The 18711-nt window shown below is 34.9% G+C and overlaps 1 protein-coding gene across 2 annotated transcripts in view; it reads left to right on the top strand.

The window, feature by feature from the left end:
- The window catches only part of LY75 (lymphocyte antigen 75), a 133693-nt gene that overhangs the window by 77437 nt on the left and 37545 nt on the right, over positions 1–18711 (top strand). For both annotated transcript variants that reach the window (XM_027055664.2, XM_027055663.2), the window contains exons 27-34: positions 510–677; positions 2014–2130; positions 6303–6497; positions 8772–8998; positions 10358–10526; positions 13844–13993; positions 16106–16228; positions 17921–18088. In XM_027055664.2, the coding sequence (XP_026911465.1) occupies positions 510–677; positions 2014–2130; positions 6303–6497; positions 8772–8998; positions 10358–10526; positions 13844–13993; positions 16106–16228; positions 17921–18088 (1317 nt within the window). The remainder of the gene's footprint in view (positions 1–509; positions 678–2013; positions 2131–6302; positions 6498–8771; positions 8999–10357; positions 10527–13843; positions 13994–16105; positions 16229–17920; positions 18089–18711) is intronic.

Genomic DNA, 18711 nt, shown 5'->3' with positions numbered 1-18711 from the left:
TCTCTCTGTCTCTGTCTCTCTCTCTCTGTCTCTCTCTCTCTCTCTCTCTGCCCCTCCATCGCTTGTGCTCTTTCCCTCTCTCAAAAATAAATAAACAGTAAAAAAATTAAAATTAGAGAAATACCAGTAACCAGAAACTTAAAGATGAGTTCCCAAAGTTATAGTTAGGTGCCTATTATTAATATCCTTGTGTAGTCTCTGAGGTTGCCCCTTGTATTTGAGGTTTGGTGATACAAGAATACAGAAACAACATTTAACCTAATAGGACCTATTGTTTTATATTCTCCCACTCACTCCACAGCAGGGGAAAGAAATTATGTTAAATAAACTCCTTCCTACAGAAACCCAGTTAAGAGGTCACATTATATTTGAGTATAAACAGAACAAGCATCATTAAGCTATTATTTATTGGCTTCCTGAATATTCCCTACACATCAAGCCTAATTACTCTGAACAGGATTTAACATTTACATCTAAGATTAGAATCCTTACCATTGTCATTTTTTCAGATGAGACTGAAAAAGAGATCAAACCGGTTGACAGTGTTCAGTGTCCCTCTCCCGTTCTGTCAACTCCGTGGATACCATTTCAGAACTCTTGCTACAATTTCATGGTAGGAAAGACTAAATATCATGCAGTAACACCAGATGAAGTTCATTCTAAATGCCAGAATCTGAGTAAGTATCTTAAGTGTTCTAGATAAGTGATTATTAAAATTATTGACTATTTTTTATTTAACAGATCCAAAATCACATGTTCTGAGTATTTGAGATGAAAAAGAGAATGACTTTGTTCTTGAGCAACTTATGAGTAATCATTACATTTGTTCATTAAAAAAACAAGTCTCACCTGAGTGTGTTATAAATATTTTTAATTAGCACTAGCGACTAGATTTCAAAAATACTCATCTCCTAATTTCTACATTATCAACAAAAAATTAAAATTTGTGCTTAGTTAAAATGGAGAATATAGGAGCTACTCCTTTACCTATCCATTAGAGAACCAGTCTGTCTTTACATGTATGAACAAAATGAGTTCTACTTTAAAAGACACAGAAATGACACCAGCAAGCAGAGAACTGGATGTTCAACCAAGCGAGGCTACAGGCGAAGTGAAAATAGGCAAATTTGCATAGTTGAAAGCTCAGGTGAGTAAATGAAAGCAAAGAAGAGCTCTGCATAAAAGAAATGCATATTTCACACTTGTAGCTCTCAGGACTCTCCAGATATTGTCGGTGAGATCCACTGAGGCTTTATGACTTCTCAGCAGTGGACCTGGGAACTGTGGGAAGTTCTTATGGAAAATATCAAACCATTATTCCCAAAAATGTAGAAACTAGTCTTGAGAGATAGTCTACAAAAAAGAATCCTTTGAAAAAGAGCAAGGTTGAGAAACACTACATGACATTGTTTCCTGTTAGACATTATCAAATATATATTAGCATATACTTTAAGAAGTACAGGCACAAATGAAGTAGTTTAACTTTGTTTAATTAATGTTTGTGACATTTTTATCCATCTAGTCTTTTTCTGAGAAATTCCTGCTAATTTCCTGAGGGACACACTTTGGGAAATATTAAACTTTTATAATCCAAATATCAGAGTGATCTCTAAAGAAAAAGATCTAGCATATAGACCATCCAAGAGGTTATATTTATTATAGTTTTTGACAGTGTATCTTTACCAGTGTAAATTTGTACCAATTTGAAACAAGATTTAAATGGAGGAAAAGTGAAGCAAATCAATGTTTTAAATTCTCTACTCAGCTATAATTTTATACTAGGCTATAAGACATCAAAATGTTTGACATCAGAATGTCAAAATTTAACATCAAAATGTTTGAAAACTTATTAATCTATTCATTTTCATACAATGAGATAGTTTTAATTTACACATCTGTCTTATTTTTCAATATTGTTTTAGAGTTTATTAAACTAGGAAATAAAATTTTCGAAATCTATCAAAGTGTTCTAGATAAGTAATTATTAAAATTATTGACTATTTTTTTTAACAGATCCAAAATCACATGTTCTGAGTATTCGAGATGAAAAAGAGAATAACTTTGTTCTTGAGCAACTTCTACACTTGAATAATATGGCTTTATGGGTCACATTAGGTATAACTTATGAAAGTAAGTTATAAATCTACTGGTTTTCTTTATATTCATACTTCATTATAAATTAATTATCAATGGAGCGCCTGGGTGGCTCAGTCGGTTAAACGTCCGACTTTGGCTCAGGTCATGATCTCGTGGTTTGTGGGTTCGAGCCCCGCATCAGGCTCTGTGCTGACAGCTCAGAGCTTGGAGCCTGCTTCAGATTCTGTGTCTCATCCTCTCTCTGCCCCTCCCATGCTCATGCTCTGTCACTCTCTGTCTCTCAATAATAAATAAATGCTAAAAAAATTTTTTAAATAAATTAATAAATTACTTATCAAGTTACAAAGGTATAGTTCTTCAACATATGTGTTTATCGATATACAAAATTATAATTATGCACTTAGCAGAACTTACATAAATACCAGACAGTTTTTGTATCTCTAATCTGCCATTAAAATGCCTTTACCACCAAGCTTAGAGTCAAATGGTAGAAAATAATTTCCTTTCTCCACTATTCCTTCTAGCAATTTAAGACTAAAAATGACCACACTGTCACAGAAACCTTCGATATTAACTTTATATCTCTCCTAAAAATATGGGATGAGTGCGAATGGAATTATACTTCTATTAATGTTGCACCTTTCGGTTTACAGCGTTGGTTTAGAGTATACGTTAGAAAAATGAGAAACAGTCTGACAGTGAGATAGAATATTTGAAATTGGGACTGAATACCACAAGTCCAAGGTATAATTGCTATGAAATTTTTTAAAGCAGTTTTGCTTTAAAAAAGCAGTTTTGAACTGTGCCAATTTTGAAAAATTCTTACAGATGTCCTGAAAATCATAGAAGTTTGGAATTAGGAAAAATGTCACTCTGGGACATAATATATCAAAAGCATACATTTACCCAATAAGGGGGTGGGGCTTACTAGGAGACAAGGGACAGTGATAGCCATAGGCAGAAGCTAAATTACTCAAATATGACCTTTTTTTAAAATTTTTTTAACGTTTATTTATTTTTGAGACAGAGAGAGACAGAGCATGAACGGGGGAGGGTCAGAGAGAGAGAGACACAGAATCTGAAACAGGCTCCAGGCTCTGAGCTGTCAGCACAGAGCCTGACGCAGGGCTCGAACTCACGGACTGCGAGATCATGACCCGAGCCAAAGTCGGCTGCTTAACCAACTGAGCCACCCAGGCGCCCCTCAAATATAACCATTTTAAAAATAGTCTTCGCCTTGCTATCTAACCTGACTCTTTCTTAGAGTTGCTAAAGTTTTTCTTAAATATTTATGGCTTGCAGATGAGTTAACAAAAATCAAGGTATCAAGCAATAGGTAAGACTTAGCTTGCCAGTTGAAGATGAATTCATCATAGTAGGACTTATGTGCCCAAATCTTTTCTCCAATGACACTTGAATACCCTTAAAATTAAGGAAGGGGGAAAAAATGGAGAGAAACTAGGTGGAAAGTTCTCAGCTGTACATGAAAATGACTGAGGAAACTGATGCCATAGGAACCAGTGGAGACCACACCCAGGATACAGAGAGTTCAATTTTACCTTTTGATATACCTTATTAGTTATATTATCAGAAACAACTGAAAATGTATTCTTTATTCCAAAAAGTATTTTCAGATCTATAAATTTCCTTTTAATCATCTTAACTTCTTTTATAAATTGAGTAACAGGATTTCTGACTAAAATATGTAGAAATATGAGTGACATATAGAAAGATGTTTCAAGCAAACAGCAAATTTAGTTTAAATTTAATTCTTACTGGCTTGATTCACACCCATAGATTTGTTAAATTACTTTAATCTTAAATAATATTTAATTATATGTACCACCTATACAAAGGATTTTGTTTTTTAAAAAGTTTGGACTTTTCGAAAATAGGGCCATGAATAGAAATTACTAAAAGAAGCCACTTGTCAACTAAAAGATACTTCAAGCCAAGTGAAAATGTGGCCCTTTTGTATAACAACTTTAGAAATATATCACTGCCCATCATATTGTCCAGAAAATTGTAACTTTAACATTTGGGGAGATGGAAAGGGTGACTGGGAGACAGGAGGTGATAGAAAGCAGCAAGCAAGAACCAATCATACGTACAGTATTTCTAGTGTATCTTTGCTGCAGGCAGATATTTAGGTATCTCTCCTCAGAAGATGGTAATCAGGAAAGCTATAAACAATCAGGACAACAACGGGTATGCGTACCTTATAATTACTTCACTCTTTATGCCAATTTATGATTTTAATAGGCCTAGCAACTTGTTTTTCCAAAAGCTTTAATAAGATATATTCCCCTATCATACAATTCAGCCATTTAAGATGTACAATTTAATGGCTTTTAGGACAGTCACAGAGTTGTGCAGGTATCACTACGGCAAAAAGAAACATCGTACCCATTAGAACTCCATCCTCATTCCCTACCCCTCTCCCAATTCCCAGCAACTACTGATCTATTTTCAGTCTTTAGAGATTGCCTGTTCTACACATTTCATATAAATGAGATCATACAGTACGTGATTCTTTTTGTGACTAGCTTGTTCTACTTAGCATTTATGCATGCAGTACTATAGTGTGTATCAGTATATCAGTCCTTTTTATGGCTGAATAATATTCTATTGTACGGATATACCATATTTATCCATTCATCAATTGATGGACATCTAGGTTCTTTTCACTTTTTTGGTTATGAATAATGTCACTATAAGCATTCATGTACAAGTTTCTGTGTAGATGTATATTTTCATTTATCTTGGGTATATACCTAGAAGAGGAATTTCTGGGTCTTTTTTTAATCCTTTGAAGAACTGACAAACTGTTCTTCTAAGCTGCTATCCCGTTTTCCATACCTTCCCATTTTTTCCATACGTATGCCAACACTTCTTTTTACCTCTCTTTTTTATTGTAGCCACCCTAGTAGTTATGAAGTGGCATCTAATTGAGGTTTTTATTTCATTTCCCTGATAACTAATAATATTAAACATAATTTCATGTGTTTATTGGCTATTTGTATATCATCTTTGGAGAATACATTATTCAGATCATTTACCCATTGTTTATTTTTGTTTAATACTGTATTTTCTTAAGTTTATTTATTTATTTAGAGAGAGAGAGAGAAAGAGAGTGTGAGCAGGGGAGGGACAGAGGGGGGGGAGAGAGAAAGAGAGAGAGAGAATCCAAATCAGGCTCCATACTGTGTCAGCACAGAGCTAGACTTGGGGCTCAATCTCCCGAATCTTCAGAGATCATGACCTGAGCTGAAATCAAGAGACAAATACTTAACCAACTGAGCCACTCAGGCACCCCAGAACCTTTATCCATTTTTTAATTATTTGTCTTTTTTATTGTTGATCAATAAACATTCTTTATATATTCTGGATATAAGTTCCTTGTCAAATAAATGACTTGTAAATATTTTCTCCCATCACTTTATTTCTTTGAAGTAATCTCTACTCTCAGTGTGGGACTCGAACTCACAATCCCAAGATCAAGAGTTGTAAGTTCTACCAACTGAGTCAGCCAGGTGCCTACCCCCCATCACTTTCTAGATAGTATAATCTGTAGCACAAAACTTTTTAATTTTAATGAAATAAAATTTATCTATTTTTTATCACTTGTGCATATCTAGAAGACTTTGCCTACCCTATGGTCATAAAGATACATGCCAGTGTTTTATTCTAAGGGTTTTATAGTTTTAGCTCTTACCTTTAGGTCTATGATCTATTTTGAGTTCATTTTGTATATGATGAAAGGAAAAGGTCAAATATATATTAGATTGACATAAATGTGCACAATTGTGTATGGCTTAGGTCCGGAGAAGAGATTTCTGTCACTAGTTTTATAATATATTAATTTTTTAAATGAAATAATTATACTAATTTTCATTGCAATTAAACATATATACAGTAAAAATGAATATTTGGTTAAAAATAGTAAGCATAAAGTTATTGCAGGATGGTGAAATTATAAGTAAATTTTAATTTTTATGTTTCTAATTTGTAATTTCCAAATTAAAAATAAACATAATTTACTGTTATAGTCAGAAAATATTTTAAAGAGATATACATAATTATATAACTTTTTAGAAAGTAGGTAAAGAAGAAAGAAAATTAGTTGAGTTTGAAATATTAACCTCATAACTCGAACTCAAATCTTGATTTAATCTCTAATTGTAGAAAAAATGTTTCTTCTCTAGATAATTCTCTTCTGTGGTCTGATAAGACCATGCTGTCATACACAAATTGGAGAGGAGGAAGACCAGATATAAAAAATGGCAATTTTTTTGCTGGCTTGAGTACTGATGGCTTCTGGGATATTCAAACCTTCAATGTTATTGAAGAAATATTTTACTATAACCAGAACAGCATTCTTGCTTGTAAAATTGAAATGGGTAAGTATGCTAATGTAGAATTTTCACTCCATAAGGCTAATTAGCTCCTCAAGTGGGAATCATGCAACTATATTTTTTGAGTGCCTCCTCTATTTTCAGTCCTGTGAGAGGTACTGTGGAAGTTACACAGGAAGGAAAAGATACAGTTCCTGGTGTCATGGTCTTGATCTCAAGGAGTAAAATGTAGTTGGGGAGACGGCATGAAATTCTTTATCATTGTTTCATGTAGGTTACTTTTAGGTGATTTGGTACTGGCTTAAATTTGTGGAAAGTCAAAAGGGATCAATGAAAACAAATAATGACAACAAAATGCTTTGAGAAGAAAGTAAAACTTGGTTGGGTCTTGAAGAATGGAGAAGATTTTTATAAATAAGAAAGTGTGTTTGGGTAGAGTTTTGACATCCTAGGCTGAAAATAAATTTCTCTTAAATTTGCCTAATTCCTTAAATAAATCTATTTTAAAATGCATATCAATTTAAAAATTTTCACAGCTTAAAAACTGTTTTAAGTTTTAAGACCTCTGCTAACATCCAGGCTGACCTTCTCCCTTCATAGTACCACAGAATAACTTTCTGGAACACCATTTCCATCAACAATCTCCAGGGATTCCCTACTACCAATTACTTTGGGTCCATGTAAGCTTTTAAGACTTTCTAGAAACACTGTCTATCCTAAAATTCTAGGCTTTCTTCCAACCTTGATTTTTCCCCCCATTCTTGGCTCAGTAAGGCTCTTTTTCTGTGAGGCTGATGTCTTAATTGTCCCATGTACAGTGTATGCTTATCCTCATTTGCACCTTTACTTATGGTTTTTTATTGACAAGAAGTCTTCCACCTTTGTTTTACTTCTTTAACAAACTTTTTATTTTAGAATGATTTTATGTTTATAAAAAAAGTTACAGAGAGTTCCCATATATATCATAACCAGTATCCCCTATTGTTGACATCTTGTGTTAGTATGGTACAATTGTCACAACTAAGAAACCCAATAAGATGGATTACTTATTCACTAAAGCCTATACGTTATTTAGATTTTTAACATTTTTACTTAATATCCCTTTTCTAGTCAGGATTCTCTACAGGATACCATGCTAATATAGTCATCTTGTCTCCTTAGGTTTCTCTTGGCTGTAAAAGCTTCTTAGACTTTTCTTGCTTTTAATGACCTTGACAGTTTTGAGGAGCACTTTTTTGGTCATGTATTTTTTTGGTCACGTTTTTTTGTGGAATGTCTCCCTTCAGGTTGGCTGATGTTTTTCTCATGATTAAACTGGAGTTGTGGGCTTGAGGTTTAGGAAAAACCACAGAATTAAAGTGTCATTTTCATCACATCATATGAAGGGTATATGCTATCAACACGACTTCCCACTGTTGGTTTTAACCTTGATCACCTGGCTCTAGGTGTTTGTCAGCTTTCTCCACTGCAAAGTTATTCTTTTCCCCATTTCCATGCTGTACTCTTTTTAAGGAAGTCAGTATATTTAGTACATATTTACAGGCTGAAGAGTTATTCTCCACCTTCCTGAGAAGGGTGTACATATGTAAATTATTTGGAATTCTACCACACAAGAGATTTTTCTGTTCTCTCCCATTTTAAAATTTATTCAGTTATTTATATCAGTATCAGTTCATGGTATATATTTTATACTTTGGGTTATAATACGATATACTACATTATTTAATATTTTATTAAAATTGTTCTAGTTTGGGCCATTGGGAGCTCTTTCACTTGGCTCCTGTGCTTCTTTCAAGTACCCTTATCACTGTGCTTTTGTTATTGTTGTTACTATTGTCATTTTGTTACTGTTATATTATTCTTCATTTGCTTTTAGCTTTCTGATTACTTTATTTCTTTTTGGTCCTAATTCACCTCACCTAAACTCTGGAAACCTAATTTGATAAGCAGGCTTTCTGACTCTCTTAACTCAGATGAGTCTCTCCTTCTCTACTCAGTCACACATATTAGAGTAGATAATTGTTTTGCCTGAATTTCCGGTATTGTTGTTTAATGTCTGCAATTAATATGTAAGTTCCTTAAATGAAAAACAATGTTTATATCTTTTTTTTTAATCAACCAGGCAACTATACTATTTAAGAACCTATTATATGTGTTGTGGCAATACAAAAAATAAAGTATGCATTTTACCTCCCTTGTTAATAAGAAAAATCCAGTTTTATTTAACTTTAGAAATGGTTGCATGTCCAGTCTTACCCAAAATATGTATTTTAAATAATTTAAATTTAATCACTAATACTCTTAATTTAAATATTATAGTTGACTACAAGGAAGAATATAATGCTACTCTGCCACTGTTTATTCCATATGAAGATGGTATTTATAATGTTATCCAAAAAAAGGTAACATGGTATGAAGCATTGAACATGTGTTCTCAAAGTGGAGGTTATTTGGCAAGTGTTCATGACCAAAATGGCCAGCTCTTTCTGGAAGATATCGTAAAACGTGATGGATTTCCACTATGGGTTGGGCTCTCAAGTCATGATGTAAGTCTTGTCTTGTTTTCCAGAAATTTTCCAAATGTGTTAGAAGGTTGGAAATTTGAGCATAAGATATTAATTCAGAGTATAACATCAGAGTGAGTCCTGGGACTCAATTTGCATAGCATAGTGCTTTCTTATCTTTTTACAACAGAAACTGAATAGAAAATTGTATTTGTAGAATGTAGTAGGGCAAATGGCCTGGACTGCAGCCGCCCTAGACACTGCCAGGCCATCCCAAGGGCCCAGTAGATTAATATCTCAACAACACCTCTCTGTTACCTAGTTGGGGCAGACTAATTGCAAAGCTGGGAAAAAAGAATAGCACCGAATCAGAAAAACCCGAGTTCTGGTATTAGTGGTAGGTCTTCCATTTATGTTTGGTGATCATGAGCAGGTCATTTAATCTTTGGAAGTTAATTTCTTCATTGGTAAAACTGGGGTGATAATATTTTCCTTAATATAGGATTATAGTGAGATTAACACAAATTTATATAAGATGTCAAATAAAATTCTTAATATTAGGACTAATATGTGTATTTTCTTCTCACTTTCACCCTACAAATGAGCACTATTTGAGATAATGTTTTGGTAGTAAATACATCTTTTGTGTCACTATTTGAATCCTATTTATTAGTATATTCATGTACCTATAATAATGTCCAGTTCCTGCCCCCCCCCCCGCAAGAAATAGGCTACCATAGAGATTAGAATTGAAAACCTAATTTAAATAATCTTTAGAACAAAGTGCAGAAAATTTAAAAAGCATGACAAATTAGGTTTATAGAATAAAGGAAAAATCAAAAGTAATCTTCCCATATGAGTTTCTTGGGAAGTATTTTCCTCTTCCAAACCCCTGCTGCTTGATGGCTTCTGTAATATGAAACATGTAGCCAGAGACACAAACCACAGAACTATAAAACATAAAAAACAATATTCAGAATAATATGAAGGTTGCTAATATAAATCTGTAATTGTGACAAATGGAAGCCATTTGCACATCATTTAATTTCAAGTATTATATAAACTCATCCTTAAAAAAAAAATAAATAAATCTAGGGACAGAGTATAGTAACTGTCTATAAATTTAAAGTCCTACTTAAATTGCACCAGAGTAAATGTCTCAAATCAATGCATCAAAAGTAAATCCCTGATTTTACAAATAGGTCCAGACCTATAACAATTGTAAGCAAATAATTAACAATGCATTCCAATATTTCTTAAAGTATATATATTCTTCTTACTGTTCTTTTTGAACATTCTTTTGTCTGGATTCAGGTTTTCTGTATTATTTTTTTTTAATTAAAAGCAATTCTTATGCTAAAAATGTGCTAAGCTTTTTTATCTCTATTATTCTTAAAACAGGGAAGTGAATCAAGTTTTGAATGGTCTGATGGCAGTACATTTGACTACATCCCATGGAAAGATAAAAAATCTGCTGGAAATTGTGTTGTCTTGGATCCAAAAGGAATTTGGACACATGAAAAATGCAAGTCTGTTAGGGATGGTGCTATTTGTTATAAACCTACAAAATGTAAGACTTGATTTTGAATAACTATATTAATTAAAATATGACATTTTGTCTTGTGCACATGATAAATACTCAAAGGAATTTTTTGTAGGTTTTAAATAATGTTTATTCACACATCCTACAAAAATAAATTTGATACTTTGTGAAGAGAGATGAACATGATATACCCATTTAGGGTATGTATGTACCCAAAGACTTTCAGTTCCTCTGTCACCAGGTACATACTACTCTAGAATTTGTGAATTTTGGTTTCACTTAGCAATGTTCCTCAAAGGCTGACACTGCTTTTAAAAAGGAATTTGGGGTGCTTGGGCAGCTCAGTCAGTTAAGCATCTGACTTCGGCTCAGGTCATGATCTCACAGTTCATGAGTTCAAAACCCTGTGTCGGGTTCTGTGCTGACAGCTCAGAGCCTGGAGCCTGCTTTGAATTCTGTGACTCCCTCTCTCTCTCTGTTCTTCCTCTGCTCATGCTGTCTCTCTCTCAGAAATAAATATAAATAAATAAAAACAGTAAAAAATGGTTCAAAAGCACATAAATTTGGGAAATACTTCAGGTCTGATTTATCATATTGACTGCTCTGATAGTTTCTGTAGTAAAGACAGCAGTTTAACTTTGTGTAACTCAGCATTTTCCAAACTTACATGATTCTTAAAATCTAAGGAAAGAGCCCCTTCCACCAGGGTTGGGCTCATCCTGACAGGTGGAGCCTTAATGAAGAACAGAAGAGCTAAGATGCCCCCCCCCCCCACCCCGGAGCTGCAGGGCCTGCTGGACAAACCAAGAGATGGTGGCGGTGGTGGTCTCTGAAGCCTCTGGCTCTCAGCGCTTGCCATGCTTCTGTTCCAAAGAATATTCTAGAGAAGATCCAACATTTGGAATTAAACAGATTCAGGCAGAAGAAAATGTGAAAACCTTATTTAGAGAAGCAAGTGAATACAAGAAAGGGAGAATGATATCAAGAATGAGAAATAAACGGATGATCAAAACCTGACATCCCAGGTGTTAGGTACAGAAAATGAATGTAATGTTTTAGAAAAACAATGAGGATACATGAGAAAATGGAAAGGACATCTGTGTTAGCTAAACAGACTTTATAGGATCAAGTTGAATGACATGAACAAACAAATTCAGTGCCATATTGGGTTGAATAGTGTCCCCCCCCCCCTCATATTCACATCCACCCAGTCTTAGAATGCAACCTTATTTAGAAATAGCCTTTGCACGGGGCACCTGGGTGGCTCAGTCGGTTAAGTGTCAACTTTGGATCTTGTCATGATCTCACACAGTTCGTGAGTTTGCGCCCTGTGTCAGGTTCTGTGCTGACAGCTCAGAGCCTGGAGCCTGCTTCAGATTCTGTGCTTCCCTCTCCCTCTCTCTCTCTCTGCTCCTCCCCTGCTCACACTCGTGTCTCTCAAGAATAAATAAACACTAAAAAAAATTATTAAAAAAATAAATTAAAAAATCGATTCAAGGGGCACCTGGGTGGCTCAGTCGGTTGAGCATCCGACTTCAGCTCAGGTCATGATCTCACAGTCTATGAGTTTGAGCCCCGTGTCAGGCTCTGTGCTGACAGCTCAGAGCTTGGAGCCTGCTTCGGATTCTGTGTCTCCCTCTCTCTCTGCCTGGCTCACGCTCTGTCTCTTTCTCTCTCAAAAATAAATAAACGTTAAAAAAATTAAAAAAAAAAAAAAAACAAATAGCCTTTGCAGATGTAATTAGTTAAGATGAGGTAATGCTTGATAAGGATGGGCCCTAAATCCAATGACTGGTGCCCTTATAAGAGGAGAGAAGCAGACAGACCGAGAAGGCCATTTGATGATGGAAGCAGAAATTGCAGTGATGCAGCTACAAGCTAAAGATTGCCAGCAACCACCAGAAGCTGGGAGTTCTGACTCTCCTTCAGAGCCTCCAGAAAGTACCAACCCTGCTGACACTCATTTTTAGACTAGACTCCAGAACTGTGAGAGAAGAAATTTCTGTTGTTTTGAACCACCAAGTCTGTGGTAATTTATTATGGCAGCCCTGGGAAACTAATACAAGAGCAAACATTAAAAACTGAATCCTCAAAAACCAAAAAAGGAAAATAACAAGTGTTGGCAAGGATGTGGAGAAATTGGAGCCCTAGTACGCTGCTTGTGGGAATAAAACATTGTGTGTAGCCACTGTGGAAAATGGTATGGAGATTTCTCAAAATTTTTAAATAAAATTACCATAGGGTCCAGCAGTTCCACTTCTGGGTATATACTCAAGAGAAATGAAAGCAGGGACTGGAACAGATATTTGTACAACCCTGTTCACAAGCGTCATTATTCACAATGGCCAAAAGGTGGAAGCAGCCCAAGTTGTCCATTGACAGATGAATGCGTAAGCAAAATGTGGTATATACATTCTGTGGAATATTAGTCAGCATTAAAAAAGCAGGAAATTCTAACACATAATACAACATGCATGGATGAATCTTGAGGATATTATTCCAAGTGAAATAAGTCAGACACAAAAGGACAAATGCCATATGACTTGAATTGTATGAGGCACCTGGAGTTGTCAAATTCATAGAATCAGAAAGTGCAATGGTAGTTTCTGGGGGCAGGCAGGAATGGGGAGTTATTATTTAATGGGTACAGAAGCCACACTTAGACTCTTTGTTTGAGACAGATTTTGCTGTGCAGATACACTGCACTGTGTAAACAAATTACCAAATTTTCACTTGTAGATGTGATGTTTAAAAGTAGTTCTTTACATGGCAAGGTAAAACTAGTTATATATTACCAAGATAAAAAGAATTCAAGGAAAGAATTTTAATTGTTTCAAAGTAGTTACAGGCCTACTCAGCCAGCCTGTCTTTGCTTCTTTTCTTATTCTGTCTCTCCAATTGTTTTTACATTAAGCTAATTGCATCTTAGAAAGCTAAATAGTTTCTTCTATTTTCTAAGTTAAAAATGGTATTCCAAAAAAGCTAATCAGAATGTGTATTCTTAGGGGTGCCTGGATGGCTCAGTCTGTTGAGTGTCCAACTTCAGCTCAGGTCATGATCCCAAGGTTCATGAGTTCGAGCCCCGCATCAGGCTAGCTGCTGTCAACATGGAGTGTGCTTTGGGCTCTCTGCCCCTATTCTGCTTGTGCTCTCTCTCAAAAATAAACAAACACTTAAAACAATGTATACTGTTAGAGTATGAGCTGTAGCTTTCTCTGGTGTGTGTATTGAGTTGAATGCTTTCTTACTCACAGGCACCACAGTTTCAAACAGGGTTTAGTGAGATTTTAAAAGCCAATCATTTTGTCTGTGCGTGTTTACAGTCATGTCTAACATTTTTATAGCTAAAGAGGTGTCTTCTCATACCTACTCATCAAGATGTCCAGCAGTGAAAGGGAACGAATCACAGTGGATCCAGTATAGGGACCACTGTTACGCGTCCAACCAGGCATTGCACAGTTTCTTGGAAGCTGAACAGTTTTGTTCAAAACTTGGTGAGTTAAAGTCTGTTGATTTTCTTGGACTCAATAATTTAATCATTGGAATTTTTCCCAAGGATGTAATGATTATATTTTTAAAAATATTTTTAAAACACTCTATATCTATAATGGCATTTTATAACCGAATTGCCCAGTGGTGGGGAAATAGTTGAGTATTTTATGAAGTATGAGTTAAGTGGAACATTGGAATAGCCATAAAAAGTGGCCAATGTAAGAATAAGTACATGGAAAATAAAAGTAAGTGGGAAGAAGTAGAATAAAAAATTTCTATGTGAATTATTATGTGAAAATAAGGACAAATGAAATGGTTTTAAATATAGTTAGATATGCTTAGATGAAGGGATTAAAGGCAATTTTTTTTTGAAGTTGGTTAAGTACTAAATACAAATTACAGATTTTCCCACTACTTAGTTATAAATAAGTAAGCTTATCACTGACCAGGGTAACAAAATCAAGGAAGCATGAGTTGTTCATCCATCCTGCAATAGAAATGGCCCATATCCTCTGAACATCATAAGGAACAGGACTTTTTGTCTTCAAATTTAACTATTTTAGAAAGAACAGCAATAATTGGATCTCTCCCATAATAAATTTACTCTATAGTCAAACTGTGAAATGACTTCTGGGGAGACCACTGAGAGTATTTCAAAGACCAGCATCCTTGGGTAGCAGTTTAGCCAGACTGGTGGCATATCTCTCATTTATTTTGCTAACTGTTGTGGAGTCATTTGCCTGATTTAAAAATCTCCTTGTTACTGCTTGACTACATGATGGAAACTTTTGTGTGGGAACTCCTCTGTGGTGTATGTGTATACACACACACACACACACACACACACACACACACACACGATGGGAACTATTGTGAACTATGTATGTGTTCTGAAAGTGAGAAGCCTCTTGCTCCTACAGGAGAAAATAGGAAGGGTTACTGTCATTGTAGTGTGGGAGTTAAGTACTTAAGCCTTGGAGGCAGACAGGTCTAAGTTTTAAATCCTACTCCCATACTTATTAGCTGAGTGATACTATAGAAGTTACATAATTGCTTCTCTTTTCTCATCTGAACGGTGAGAATGAAAATAGTACTTATTTCAAAGATTGCGTTGTTGTAGGAATGAATGAAATGAGATAATATATGCAAATGTAGCACCGTGCCCTGCAAATAGTGAGCAAATTATTCTTATTATTAGAAAATATTGAGATTGTCTCTCTAAATTTATAACTGGCTAGCTGTATAAACCTGAATGATTGATCTCCTTGAGGCTCAATTTCCTCATCTGTAAAATAGTGATATCTTCCCTACAGGATTATGTAATATTAAACAAGCATGTGCATACTGTGGTCTTCTATAAAGGAGTAAAGACTTGCCTTTGCCATTCTCCCAGTATCACCACCACGAAAAAAATGCTTTAGTTCAAGTGTAGATAGGCTTGTCACTGTTGGAGAGGTGATTCTACTTAGGATTTATTTCCAAGTCTAGTTATTATTTTATTTTAATCCCTTGCTTGATGATGGTGATAATACTATTTTCTCTGTGGGTTTAGGGCAATTTATCAAACTTCAAGAGTATTCAGTTCCATACTATATTTGGGAACATATAATGGGCATAACCAAGTTCATTTATGTATAAAATAATATTAAAGGAAACGCTAATGCTCCTCAATATCCCAAACCTGTTTGCTTTTATTTTCATTTTAATAGAAGCGAATTTAAAGCTGAGCTATTATATGGAGAGTATGCTGATATGTCTTTTTACAATCACATACCCCACTTCTTCTAACTAGCTGTTCATATACAAAGGTCTCATTGGTAGGCAGTCCCAAGGTCAAATAATATTAACAGGTAAACATTTTAAAGAAACATAACATTTCTCTAAATAAAGTTTCAATCTAGAAATATGTCTAACTTTTTTTGGGATCTATTAATGCTATTCTTTTAAAAATATGACACAAATATCAGATTTAAAAAGTATTCTCTATGTAAAGCTTGAATTTCTCAATGATCTTTATCAAGATTGATTTTTTTTCTCAAATGACTGTTTGAAAATAAGCCATTTCCCTAGTTTGCATAAAGCTCATTAGTTTAGGATTTGTTTTCCTTCAACAGATCATTCTGCAACTATTGTTACCATAGAGGATGAAGATGAGAATAAATTTGTGAGCAGACTGATGAGGGAAAATAATAATATTACCATGAGAGTTTGGCTCGGATTATCTCAACATTCTACTGGTAAGTGACATATTTGTGTGGACAGTGTGCAAAGAGAGTTCCAATTTGTCCTAAATACCAAGTCAGCCTTGCTAAAGAATGTCAAGTGGTGGTTAATTCAAATGCTTCTTATTGATGAATAAGCTAGGTCTGCTGGCTGTTTTGGACATTTATAAAATCCTAATGAATATTCAAGTGATTTATTAGTACCTATGGAAAATACTAATGAAATAGAAAGTCAGATTAAATCAACTGGGGTGTTCTAGATGCTTAAGGTACTTGGATCAATAGCATATTTTTTCTCCTACAACGATATTTGTGCCCCCCATGTCCCACAAAGAACCCATGACTTACTTTCCTTAGAGTTCTAGTGTCTATCAGTCGTATTTTTATAGCTTATAACTCTGTTATTCAGAAAGTTCTCTTCTTATTGTTCTCTTCCGTCTTGAAATATTTTTACCATAGAGAATAATTAATTCTTTTAAAAAAATTTTAATATTGGGGTGCCTGGGTGGCTCAGTCAGTTAAGCGTCTGACTCTCGGTTTTGGCTCAGATCATGATCTCACGGTATTGCATTAGGCTCTGCACTGACAGTGCAGAACCTGCTTAGTATTCTCTCTCTCCCTCTTTCTGTCCCTTCCCTACTCACACTGCCTCTGTAATTTTTTTTTAAGTTTGTTTATTTGTTGAGAGACAGGGAGACAGAGCACAAGCAGGGGAGGGGCAGAGAGAGAGGGAGACACAGAATCTGAAGCAGGCTCCAGGTTCTTAGCTGTCAGCATAGAGCCAGAGGTGGGCTCCAACTCACTAACAGGAACTGTGAGATCATGACCCCAGCCGAAGTTGGACGCTTAACCTACTGAGACACCCAGGCATCCCAAGAGAATAATTAATTCTTAATGATGATTTTGTCTTTCAAACCAGCTTAGTAAAATTGCACAGAATTAAAAAAGATTTGTGGAAGAATTTCTCAAGGAATAATGGATTAATCCAAGCAGTAATGGGTAAAAAAGATTTTAGTGAATTTGAAATGGATAAAGAATGAAGAGTACAGATTCAATAGAAGAATAGGAAGTGTGTTTCACATTTTATGCAAAGTTGAATTCTAAATAATTGAAATACATGTGAATTCCAAAATATTAAGCACTTGTCAAAATGAATGGATTCAAAGTTGGCCATCTAAATGAGTTCTAAATTGTGTTTACACTATCACCACAAGGTGGTGCTACCTCAGCTGGAAAATAAAAATGGAGTCCTGGTGGGGAGACCCTCCTGGACCCTCTAGACCCTTCTTCCCCCAGCACATCTTTAATGATAAGAGTTTTAGTAGGAGGTGAGGTTGCTGATGGAGATGCAGGTCTTTAGAAATCTATCCCTTCCACAATGAATGTGCAAGCATTCTACTTTTTAATCAAAACACCACATTTTGTATCAGTGCTAATAGAACTTTCCGCAAAGATGGAAATGTTCTATATCTGTGCTGTGTAACAGAGTAGTCACTAGCCATATATGGCTATGGAGCACTTGAAATGTGACAAATGCAACTGAAGGACTGATTTTTTTTAAATATTTTCATTTAAAAATTTTTTTCATTTTTAATAAGTTTCATTTTCAACAGTGGCATAGCATAGTTCTATGTAAATGAGTTATACGAGCCACATGCCTTTCTACCTTAGAAATTTAGAGACAATAAACTTAATTTCTTTCTTTAGATCAGTCTTGGAATTGGTTGGATGGATCAAAAGTGACATTTGTCAAATGGGCAAATAAAATTAAGAGTGGTGATGGAAAATGTAGCATTTTGTTAGCTTCAAATGAAACTTGGATAAAAGTTGAATGTTCACATGGCTATGGAAGGGTTGTCTGCAAAGCTCCTCTGGGTAAGTATGGAACCTGCCCTTAAGGAATATTTTTGCAGAACAGGTCAGGAAGTAAATGTACAACTCAATTATGTGCAATGTTTTGCACTTGCCTCCTGAAGTCCTTATTTAGTCCTTAAAGGATAACCAAAAAAATTGCTTAAGCTACACAGATGCTTTCCCTCAGAAAAATATATTGTAAGAGATAATAAATACCAAGATGTCTAAGACTCCCAGGTGAAACCACAAACAGCCTAAACTTTGTGTAATTATTTCCTAAGAAAAATAGAAGCTGCCAGAATATTAGGGAGCTCATTTCTTTGAATATGTTCTTAAGATATATTTGATTCTGTCGGTCAGATATGTAAAAGGTCAAGCTTGCTTCCTTTCTCCTCATTCCCATAAAACTCATGATTAGCTTAGCAACAGTGCAAAACTGGATTTAATTACTTAAAATTTCCTGGAAGGAACATCTGTAGAAAGTCATAATTCAAACTTAGGTTTCATCCTGAATTGATGCATAGAATAACCAGAAAAAATCTTACCTTAATTTCATTTCTAGAGAAAGGAGCTCTAAGTTTTTCATGGCAACATTTTTAAAGATTTAGCATAAAAGCGTCCTTTTGGTGAATAAATATTGAAGA

Source organism: Acinonyx jubatus, chromosome C1 (genome assembly GCF_027475565.1).
Source record: "Acinonyx jubatus isolate Ajub_Pintada_27869175 chromosome C1, VMU_Ajub_asm_v1.0, whole genome shotgun sequence".
NCBI classification, from domain to species: Eukaryota; Metazoa; Chordata; class Mammalia; order Carnivora; family Felidae; genus Acinonyx; species Acinonyx jubatus.
Note: the sequence above shows the minus strand (reverse complement) of the source record. Positions and strands in the feature narration are given on the sequence as shown.